At 48.7% G+C, this 10,659-nt stretch overlaps 1 protein-coding gene across 2 annotated transcripts in view; it reads right to left on the bottom strand.

Moving 5' to 3' along the window:
* Positions 1 to 9,651, bottom strand: part of ALDH2 (aldehyde dehydrogenase 2 family member) — a 157,950-nt gene extending 148,299 nt beyond the window's left edge. The window contains exons 1-13 of one of the 2 annotated variants that reach the window (XM_056504699.1): positions 9,445 to 9,610; positions 8,302 to 8,406; positions 7,202 to 7,342; positions 6,918 to 6,997; positions 6,416 to 6,527; positions 5,870 to 5,998; positions 5,326 to 5,439; positions 4,905 to 5,007; positions 4,095 to 4,279; positions 3,174 to 3,338; positions 2,015 to 2,172; positions 1,294 to 1,408; positions 944 to 1,005 (exon numbers count right to left, since the gene is read on the bottom strand). In XM_056504699.1, coding sequence (XP_056360674.1) covers positions 973 to 1,005; positions 1,294 to 1,408; positions 2,015 to 2,172; positions 3,174 to 3,338; positions 4,095 to 4,279; positions 4,905 to 5,007; positions 5,326 to 5,439; positions 5,870 to 5,998; positions 6,416 to 6,527; positions 6,918 to 6,997; positions 7,202 to 7,342; positions 8,302 to 8,406; positions 9,445 to 9,567 — 1,563 coding nt within the window. In that variant the 5' untranslated portion in view covers positions 9,568 to 9,610 and the 3' untranslated portion in view covers positions 944 to 972. Of the gene's footprint in view, positions 1 to 414; positions 1,006 to 1,293; positions 1,409 to 2,014; positions 2,173 to 3,173; positions 3,339 to 4,094; positions 4,280 to 4,904; positions 5,008 to 5,325; positions 5,440 to 5,869; positions 5,999 to 6,415; positions 6,528 to 6,917; positions 6,998 to 7,201; positions 7,343 to 8,301; positions 8,407 to 9,444 lie in introns of those variants that run through there. The other variant, XM_056504697.1, reaches the window with a different exon arrangement.
* Positions 9,652 to 10,659: the final 1,008 nt, after the last annotated feature.

Here is a 10,659-nt window from a genome sequence, read left to right as displayed (position 1 = left end):
AGATGTCGGCGGGCAGGACCTAACGAGGGAAATTGCCGCCCGTCGTATCCCAGAAGTCTCGCGAGATCTCGGGGCTCGCTGGTCTGAGAGGCCGGTGACTCGAAGTCTCGCGAGATTTCAGGTGGCCGCGCGCCTGAGGGGACTATGGCCGCCGTTGGGGCCGTGAGGGGAAGCGGCGAGGAGAAGTGTCAGAACCGGCCGGGCACGAACCGTCCTCCCCAATAACCACAGCATGGCCGTGTCTCCTGACTCAGGCTCAGACCCCCCTCACACCTCGGGGCCAGCTCCCAGCTATAGCTTTCCCTTAACATCAAGGCAACACAAGGACAGCGGGCAGAGAAAAATCCTTTAAAATAATGGATGCAGGAATTTGTGTGTGCTTGGGCTCACTGGCACAAACCTACAAAACTAGTGTTGACTGCACTGAGACAAGAAATGTTTATTTGGAGTGGCTACAATGAGCAGGACACAACAAAACACTTTTCCCTCACAGATTTCTTGCTGCTCTCTCACCAAACTCAGTTCACTTTGTTCACAGAAGAGAAACAGTTTATAGGACAAGGGATATCGACTTAATTCTGTAAGCCAACACACAGTTGTTATTTTCTAGTATATAAATCCTCCTAGACTAAACAAGCATTTAAATGATTTCTTGGGAAAAATAAGCTTATTTATGAGACAGATGTAAAGATCACACCCCTCTCCTATGGGTGATTGCACCCACATAATACCCAAAATGTACCCAAAGTAAACACCCATCTTGTTAGTGCTCAGCCAGCTGTATTTGGTATTTTAAAAAGATAAAGCCAAGTAGGTTTGTTTCATTTTTTTAACAAAAGCTCCTTTCAACACCTAAAAAACACCTCTTAATGCAGAGTTACATATTTTTGCATACTAAATGTTGTGTATTGAGCTTTGTGTGTCATGAAGCTGCATAATTCTTCTCAAAGTCGTGGAGAAGGTTGCTGTAGTTTAGGAGTTTTTCTGTGGAATTTTGATTGTCACCTAGGGGGAAGGAAAAAAAAAAAAAAAAAAAAAAAGAAAATTATAAGTTTGTTTTTTTTTTTTTTTTCCTGGAGAGTTTTCAGGGTTTTGCACTGGTGAGAGGCAGGAGAAAACCCAGTGTATCCCAGTCAGGGACAGGATCGGAGACTGGGAAAGCTCAGGGAGAGGGGGGAGCTCAAGGTTTGGGGCACAGCTGGGTTTAACTCTCAGCCCAGCCCGTGCCCGTGGCACAAAGATGATCTGGAGCTCCCCAGGGGGTTGGAGGGCTGTGGAGCCAGAGGTACTCACGTTTTTCACCTCCACATAAGCCTCCAGGCCGTACTCCCCCAGCTCCCGCCCGTTCCCAGAGGCTTTGTAGCCACCGAAGGGAGCCTGGGCACCAAACACATCGTAGCAGTTTATCCTGGAATGGAAACAGAACGAGGATGAAACTCCTGCAGCTCAGCACAGATGGATATCTGAGCTGTTCTGGGCAGGATTCCTGGATTTGGCCATTCCCTCAGCCAGCAGGATGAATCAACACTGGGATTTATCAGGTATGGAATCCACCCACATCTCTCTTTGTCCCAGTGTCCAGTTTGCTGTGACTTCCAGGGATGCAGGGGCAGCCACAGCTTCTCTGGGCACCCTGTGCCAGGGCCTCAGCAACCTGACAGGGAGGAATTCCTTCCCAACATCCCATCCATCCCTGCCCCTGGCAGTGGGAGCCATTCCCTGTGTCCTGTCCCTCCATCCCTTGTCCCCAGTCCCTCTCCAGCTCTCCTGGAGCCCCCTGGAAGAGGCTTTAAGGTCTCCTTGGAGCCTTCTGAACACTGCCACATAACCACCCTCATACAAGAGATGCTCCAAACCAAACAAATTAATAAATACAAAAAAAAAAAAAAAAAAAAAAACCACCTAAATTTTTCCAAGTTCCCATTACACCTGAAGGTCTGGCATTGAAGGCCACAGGAGAGCTGGGCTAGCCAAGAACAACCCCCAGCAGCTGTGGCAGGCAGTGCAGGCTCACCAGACCGTGCCAGCCCTCAGGCTCTGGGACACAAAGTTGGCTTTGTCCAGGTCCTTGGTGAACACCGCGGCTGCCAGGCCGTACTTGGAGTCGTTGGCTCTCTCAATGACCTCCTCGATGGTTTTGAATTTCAGGATCTGCATCACCGGCCCAAAGATCTGCAAAATCCAGGCAGAGCAAGGGAAATTGTGTGTGAATGGAGGCTGTGGGTGTCCCACAGGATGGGAGATTCAGTGTCACTTCCTCTGTGACAAAGGGCTCAGGGTGTAACCTGAAGGGGAGATAATGTAACACTGAGAAACCTCGAGTTTCACAGCTCATCGTGCTTGTAAACCTGGGGGGTTTGCAGCAAGAGGGGAAAAAAAATGCCACTGTCTTGGTTTGAAACAACACCTTTATCTTAGTGTTTGCTAAGGAAGGCAGGAGCTTTTTTAGAATGGAAAATGTAAACTTTTTTTCCATGAATTATTATAATTTTGAAGGGGCTTTTAGGCAAAGATATGAGGATAGGAATAAAAGTATGTATCCATTAGTATTTACATACTAGTATTTACTAGTATGTATAAATAAAAACTCTATAACTTATTAAGAAAATTAAAATAAAATGCAAAATAAAATAAAACCAAAAACCCTGAAAGAGTCAGAATATAACCTGACACCCTGTCAGTCAGAGTGTTGGTAGCAGTCTGATTAAATGGTACTTGCAGTCCTCCTGAAGTGACAGATGTAGTTCTGTTAAAGTAGTAATCTTATAAAAAGATGTAGTTTTTTTCTTCTAGAAGTTTAGTAGCAATTTAGATTCATTTAGTCTACTTCTAGAAATCTAATAAAAATAAGCTTTAGTATTATAAATAAAAAAAATAAAGCTTACAGTATTTTAAATCTCAAATTATATCTAAGTAAGAATGCTTAGCTCCTCCCCCAAGTAAAACATCAAATAAAATGATGTAATTTTAACAATCATGCAATAAAACTCAGTAGCTCATTAACAAAAAAACCCCCCCTAAAAAATCAAAAAAAGTCATAAAAAAATCAAAACCACTGCTCCACCTAGTTTTAACAGACAATAATGGAATAAATACTTTTAGTTACATCTCACACTGCAACCTGAAAGAGGCTCGAGGTGGGGGAGCCCAGCAGGAGGTGCTGCAGGACTCACCTCCTCCCTGGCAATGGTCATGCTGTCCTGCACGTCCCCGAACACCGTGGGCTGGATGAAGTAGCCCCTGTCTGCAGCAGGGTTGCCACCACACAGCAGCTTGGCTCCCTCCCTCTGCCCCGTGCTGATGTAGCCCAGGATCTTCTTGAACTGCTCCTCATCCACCTAAGAGCCAGGAGGGGACACACATCAGGAAAAAGGTTCCACTCTCACCTGCTGAGCTCTAGCAATTCTTTGTTTCAATGCCAAGCAATCTCCAAAGGGAAGTGATCATTTCTAAATGCCAGTATCATTTTGGAATCATCTGGGTGGTTAATTAGCTCCTCCCTCCTGCACCAGTTCACTCTCCAATAATTAGAGAAGAATGTCCTTTTTTTCACCCCCTTTAAACTGTGCACTTATGCAGAAGCATGAGGATCTCTTATTGTAGAAACCTGTGTTACACTTTTTCTAGGATAGGAGCTGAACAATCAGAATCTTGGTGGTTGTGCTAAGGCTCAGACTTTACCACAGACAGAATCACAGAATCAAGATGATATTTTACATCCCTGCTTTTTTGCCCTGAGACCCTCACCTTCCCTTGAAGATCTCAGTGATGTTTCTCTGGAATTTACACCTGTAGTGCTGGCACTTTCCTTTGTGCCTCCCAAGGGATCAAGATAAAGGCTGGAAATGCTACTTTTCCTCCAAGCAATTTCTTGTTCCAACAGGCTGCCAAGCAATCTCCAAAGGGAAATGATCAATTCTAAACACCATCATCATTTTTGGAATCATCTGGATGGTTAATTAGCTCCTCCCTCCTGCACCAGTTCAAATTAGGTTAATCAATAGAGCCAAGGATACTCCCATTCTAATCTACACAATGACTCAAGGCTGGGACTATTTCATGAGATAACAGCTCAGGGCATTTCCTGCTCTTACCTGAGGCCCCTGCTCAGTTTTGAAGTCGAAGGGGTTTCCAACCACCCTGGCCTTGGCCTTCTCCACACTCCTCTCCACAAACTCGTTGTAAACATCCTCCTGCACGTAGGTCCTGGAGCCAGCACAGCAGCACTGCCCTTGGTTGAAGAAGAGGGCAAAGTGGGCTTGATCCACAGCCCAGTCCACTAGGGAGAGAGAGAGAAAACAAATAAGCAAATAAACCCAACCAGAGCCTGTGACTTCTTTTCAAAGGACAATTATCAGAGACTGCTGGGGATACAAAGTCCTTTCAGTTGACAGCATTTGCCATGGGTTGGTAGGGCAGGAGTTACAGATTTAATTCTTTATTAAAGCACCCCAGACTAGAGAAAAATATCTAAGCTGAGTTAGGTTACTGTTCTCATTGGAAATTATCAGGTATTAAGGATGGATTTTCTTCCTTACTTAACTGCCATATAAAAGCATGTGTTGGCTCATCAAGGCCAAAAATGAGTTTATATGAAAGGGATGAGGGAAGCAGGACTTCATAGGAGAAAACAGTGGTGTGCTTCAAGAGAAATGGAAACAAACTGGAGCAAGGACTGGAGGAAGATACTGAAACAATTCGTTTTTGTTGATAACTGAACTACCCAGCACTGGGAAAAAAGTGGAAGTGGAGAAATGCTGACACACAAATGCAACAACTATAGCAGGAAGCACAGAGTGGTGGTGTCAGGGCTGGAGCCTCACACAGAACTTCCCTTCCTTTTCCTTTCCCCTCCAGCTCTGCTTGGAAGAAGCCAAGGTAAAAGGAGCCCAGCAGCTACTCACTGTCTGCATCAGACATGATGATGTTTGGGCTCTTCCCTCCAAGCTCCAGGGTCACCCTCTTGAGGTTACTCTCTGCTGCAGCCTTTTGGATCAGGTGTCCAACCTGCAGGGAGAGCAGAGCAGGTGTTGGAATTAACTCCCACATCAGCAAGAGAGCTCTGGGTTTACACCTCAGTCAGCATTTACTGTTAATCCTCTCACTGGCAGGGCTTTAGGGCTGCCCAGAGTTTCACCTCCAGTAAGAAGCAGCTCAAGGGAAACAATAGGAAATATTCTACAGAATCAAATCAGAACAACAGAGTCTCATGTAATGCAAATCTCACCCTGGGATCAGCTCTAATGAGGTGTGGAAGGCAAAGCACCTCCAGTGTTTTACCCAGCTCTGGGATATGCCCTGTCCCAGGGCTGAAGGGCTCCTTACCTCGGTGGAGCCGGTGAAAGCCACTTTGTCAATGTCCATGTGGGAGGAGATGGCAGCTCCTGCCGTGGGGCCATAGCCAGGGATGATGTTCACCACGCCCGGGGGGAATCCAGCCTGCAATTCCCAGCAGCACAGCAACATTGTTCCTTCTCCCAGCCAAGGCTTTCACTCCCCTCCTCTCTTTGTGACACTCAGGAGGCTCCCACCAGCAACAGCCTTTACTCCTTTGATTTTATTTTAATGCTGTTTGCAAAAACCAGGATAATTCCTCTTCCCACCCCATATCCCAAGGACAATTTGAAGGTGTATATACACATATAAATACAGATATATGTTCATTTTCTGAACACCCTGAAGTTCATTATCTAATCAAACCTCAAAGAGTCCTTCCCTAATCAAGACTTGCATCATCTGCACACATATTTATATGAACAAGGGTTGTTTTTTTGGTTTGGTTTTTTTTTTCTTTTTGCTAAATCAACTGCTGAGAGGCCCAGGACAATCCTGCCTTCCAGAAGTGATGGAATCCTGACCTTGTCCTCACCTCTTTGATCAGACTGGCCACGTACAGAGCACTCAGGGGGGTTTGCTCTGCCACTTTCATCACAACCACATTCCCAGTGGCCAGGGCAGGCCCCAGTTTCCATGCTTGCATCAACAATGGGAAGTTCCACTGAAAAACAAGGAAGGATTTGCTGGTGTGAACTTGAAAAGTTTCTGCTTAGTCAGTAATTAACCAGTGAGCTCCACTCAAATCAGCATTTAGGTAAGAGTCAGATTTTTTCTTATCACACAAAGTTTTTGGGTTAATTTTAGGTAATAGTTTAAACTTAATTGTGGTTCTGAGTCAGTAATTCCTATAAATGGGTTTAAAGCCCCCCCTTTTTTTTTAATCAGCAGATACAAACTAAACCTCACTCAGAGAAATCAACAGGCAGTTCTGCACTCCCCCAGTGAAGTAAGAGCCCTGGGAGCTGGTGCAAGCCCAGCTCTGTTTACCCCTGGGAGGAAGTAGGTTTGCAGCAGAGGAGAACTCACAGTGTAACACTGAATGCTTGCAAGAATGCAGCAACTGTTACATTTTACTCACCGGGATGATTTGTCCACAGACTCCCACGGGCTCATGGCGGGTGTAGCAGAAGAAATCTCCATCTAAAGGAATGGTTTTGCCATGGAATTTATCTGACCAGCCTGCAAAGTATCTGGAAACAACAACAATTTGGTCACTGGAATTAAAATAACAAGTCTGCTGCCAAAAGAAAAGAGGCTTCCTCTTTTTCAGTCACTTCAGACAGCTCAGTGCAGGTATTTCCCAAACAGGTGATTTAAAGAACGGACAGTAAATAGAAATATTTGTGTCTGAATGGACAGTAAATATAAAAAATTGTGTCTCCCATTGCAATTTCTGTGCTGTAACAGATCACCATCATTTGTTTGACTTTGAGAAGTCAGAGGAATTACAGCAAAAAGTAAACCCAAAGTGTGTGGTATGAAACCATCAGTCAGATCCACATCCCACAGCACCTGAACATGGAGGTAGCTGAACCTGCAGAGATTCAGTTCCATGGGCCAGCTGTGGCCTCCAAACCCACCTGAGACATTTGACCACCATGTCCAAATCCACCAGGTAGGAGATGGCGTAGGGTTTGCCATTGTCCAGAGTTTCCAGGGCCTGCAAAAGACAGAGAAGTTTCCTGAAGAGCTGGGGGGAAGTCACATGTACAGCCTTGAGCCAGTTCTCAGTTTGCAGCCTGAATGTGTCCTGCACGTTGGCCTTTTGCTCAAAGTGCTTCCCCACCCCGTGTGGGTCTGTCCCAGGCCGGGATGAAGCCCCCAGGCCGCCCAATCACACCCCCCATCCCCAGTCCCCACTCACGGCCAGGTAGGCGCGGTCCCTCTCGATCAGGTCGGCCAGACGGTTCAGCAGCTTCCCCCGCTGAGATGCATCCATCCTCCTCCAGGGAGAGCCCAGCTGGAATGCTGCCTTGGCTGCCTGCACTGCCCTGTCCACATCTGCCTGTGGGGGAGCCCAGCACAGGGTGAGACAGGAGCAACCAGCCCCCACTCCCTCTCTGCAAACAGCAAAAGCTCTCCCTGCTCTCCAGGAGAACACAGCACAAGAGGCTGCTCCTGCCAGGCTTTTGGGGGAAGAACCTGCAGCCTTGGCAGCTGCCCCGCTGACAGGCACTCCTCAATCCCAGAGGAGCACATGGGTACAGCCCTGGGCCACCAAGCTCAGCACAAACTCTGTGAGGTCACAGCTTTCCCACCCAGGCTGCATCCCTGAGGAGCAAGGAGCAGGAATGGCAGCGGAGCAGATGGGTGCAACAGCTGTGCAGCCACAGCCTCTGCTCACCCTCTGCTATTTCAGCTACACACACTGCAAATATCATCAGGTTATTGCTGCAGTGTCACCTGCTGGGTTAATATTTGCATCCTAGAACAAGGCATGGAGAAAGTGCTGGAAGTCTGCTTTTGGCACTTTTTCACAATCCAGTCAAAAGGGATTTTTTTCCTTGACCAGCTGTCTCTGATCCACGATTTTGTGCTGTCAGGGCATTTGCTGGTTCCTCCTTGGTTCTCTGTCCTGGCTTGCTGCAATGGTCTGGCCAGGACAAGCCAGGCTGCCACAGACAAGCAAACAACAAAGGGTTTCCCTCACTCACTCCTCCCTTGGGGAACACACACAAGTTTCCAGACTGTAGGAAAAACCCCAAATTGCTGGGAAACATCACCTCAGCTCTGCCACAGACTCCCAGGAAGGCCTTGCATAAGACAGGTGATGATGACATGACTTTATTCCCCAGCATTTCTCTTTTTGAACAGTAGTTGAGGAAGGACACAAGCAGCACTTGATATTTGCATAGATCAGACACAGCTGCAAACACGGAGCTGCCCAGGTGAGACATGGGGTGGTGTCTCCCTCTGGAGCTGCTCCCATGGAGAACAAACCCATCTCATCCCAACAACATTTACCTTATCGCCCTCAGCCACCTGGCAGATGACTTCTCCCGTGGCTGGGTTGATGGTGGGGAAGGTTTTCTTGCTGACTGCATCGTGCCATTCGTTATTTATGAAAATCTGCAAGGAAAAAGCCAAGCAGGGCTGAGCCTGCGAGCCAGATCCCAGGGAAATCAGGGCGAGATTTGGTTCTTTGATGGCATCTAAGGAGCCTGGTTAATTAAAAGGGCTTAACTTGACTTGTGTGGGCTCCAAACCTGCAGCAATAAGGAGATACTTAAGCCTAAAAGCACACAACACAGCCTCAAGTGAATAAAAGAATTCACAGCTCAGCAAATAGCACGTGAATTAGAAAGGGCTCCCATCTTGGTAGGTCCTTGCACAAGCTGGAAACCTGGCTGGAGCTGTGCAGGGACGCTGAGAAGCTCAGGAGACTGAAGAGTGGGAAAATGCTTCAGACACAGACAATACAGTGAGTTGATTTTGTCCAGAGCACCAGAGCTTTTACAGCATTTCTTATGGTTTTATGAGTCTTAAGGGTCTTTTCCAATCTAAATGATTTTATTATTTCCCATATTAACCGATTTTAGAGTCCCCATGCACCAGAACCAGGTTCTAATGGCAGCTTTTTACCAAATCTTTCTTTCTAAGGGTAATTCTTTTTTCAGGTCTGTGGCAAGGGAATGGGAGTGCAAAGATCGTGCTGCTCGCCAAGAACCTGCTGAACTCTCAGACAAGCACCGAGAGCCCGGGCACGGCCAGCGGGGAGGGAGTGGCCGGAGCTCTGCCTTCCAGCACCTCGCACAGGTGATCCCACAGGACTTTCCTGGAGCAAGGGTCCGCTCTCTGCAGATAACCACCCAAGCACCTTCCCCTCCCTTGCCGTGCCCTTTCCCCTTCCTTGGGTTGTTCGCAGCCACGCGGGGTTGCTGAACGCACCGAGGGGAAGGGGACAGAGCCGGCTGGCCATGGGACACGCCCCGTGCCCCGCACCTGAGCTGCTCTCCGAGCACCCAGAGCTGCTCTTTTCCAAGGCTTTGGGCCCAAACCCGCGGCTGCTGCGGGCTCAGCGTCACCCCGGGCCGGCCCAGATCGGCGGAGCCGGGAGCCCCGAGCCCCAGCCCAGCCCCGCTGCCCGGGCTCCCCGCGCGGCCCTACCTTGTTATAGGCGATGTCGGGGCGCGGGTTGGGCGCCGGGATGGGGGAGGCGGCGGCGGCCGAGAAGGGAGCCCGGAGCAGGGCCGGGCAGAGCCGGGAGCCGCGCACCAGCGCCCGCAGCATGCTGAGCTCAGCTGGGCCGGGCCGGGCCCCGCAGCTCGGGACAGCCCCGCTCCGCCCCCGGCCCGGCCCGGCCCGGCACCGCCCACCGCGGCTCGGGGCTGCTCCCAGCAGCGCGGCACGAGTACAAATAGCTGGGCGTCCTTGGTTCCTACGGAATAGGCTCGATCCGAGCGGCTCGGCACAGCTCAGCACCGTTCCGGGCGGTTTAGCTCAGCTCAGTTCAAATCAGGCTTGGTTTGGTGCGCCAGAGGTGCCCCATCCAGCACGGGCGCTGACTGTCCCTGTCCTTATCCCTGTCCCGTCTCTGTCATCTGCCGGTTAATGCCCAGGGAACTTTGTGCCCAATTGCAGGCAACAACTAGGAAAAAAGAAGAGAAAAAAAAAAAAAAAAGTCCAGACACATCTCCGCTGAACTGGTTACTTCTGTGTGAAGGTGATCAGGGAGAATTTGGGGACCTGGTTCCATGGATGTGCCACCATGACTGTCCACCAAGGAACTCAGGAAAAACCCCTCCGGTGTGTAGGGGCAGTGGAACAAAGCCAGGGAAGTGCTTTCACAACAGGGAGTTTCTCGGTGAATGCAAATGAGAGGTTTTGTGAAATCGCTCCCAACAATGGCTAAAAGGGTTTTATTCTCGTTTGTTTTAGATGTCTTGTGCAACTTCAGCGTGTCCAAGTGCAGATTCACATGCAGGGAACAAAGGTGTGCTCGGGTTATCATCACTATCACTAAGGAAGCCACAGACCAAAAATACAAAGAGGTTTTTAACCTCTAAAAAAAAAAAAAGACCTGTGGTATTACCCCGTGTAAGAGACTAAGTGACGAGTCTGTGAAGGGTGACAGGGTTTATTAAAGGGGACAGCAAAATTGTAGAATATATGAGTTCAGGAGTAGGTTCACCCACTGTCCTGGACGACCCAGGTCTCTGAAGGTCTTGCTGGAGGTTCCTTCATTTTCACTTTCCAGGCATTTCTCTCAGCAGAGGGGAGTATCAGTTGTGCAGGGAGGAGCAGCACAGCTCAGAGAAGGCAAAAAGCCCTCCCGAGGTTATCCAGCAGGACGTGGATTAGGCCGTGTGTCTCCTGGATCAG

Source organism: Oenanthe melanoleuca, chromosome 15, assembly GCF_029582105.1.
Source record: "Oenanthe melanoleuca isolate GR-GAL-2019-014 chromosome 15, OMel1.0, whole genome shotgun sequence".
NCBI classification, from domain to species: Eukaryota; Metazoa; Chordata; class Aves; order Passeriformes; family Muscicapidae; genus Oenanthe; species Oenanthe melanoleuca.
Note: the sequence above shows the minus strand (reverse complement) of the source record. Positions and strands in the feature narration are given on the sequence as shown.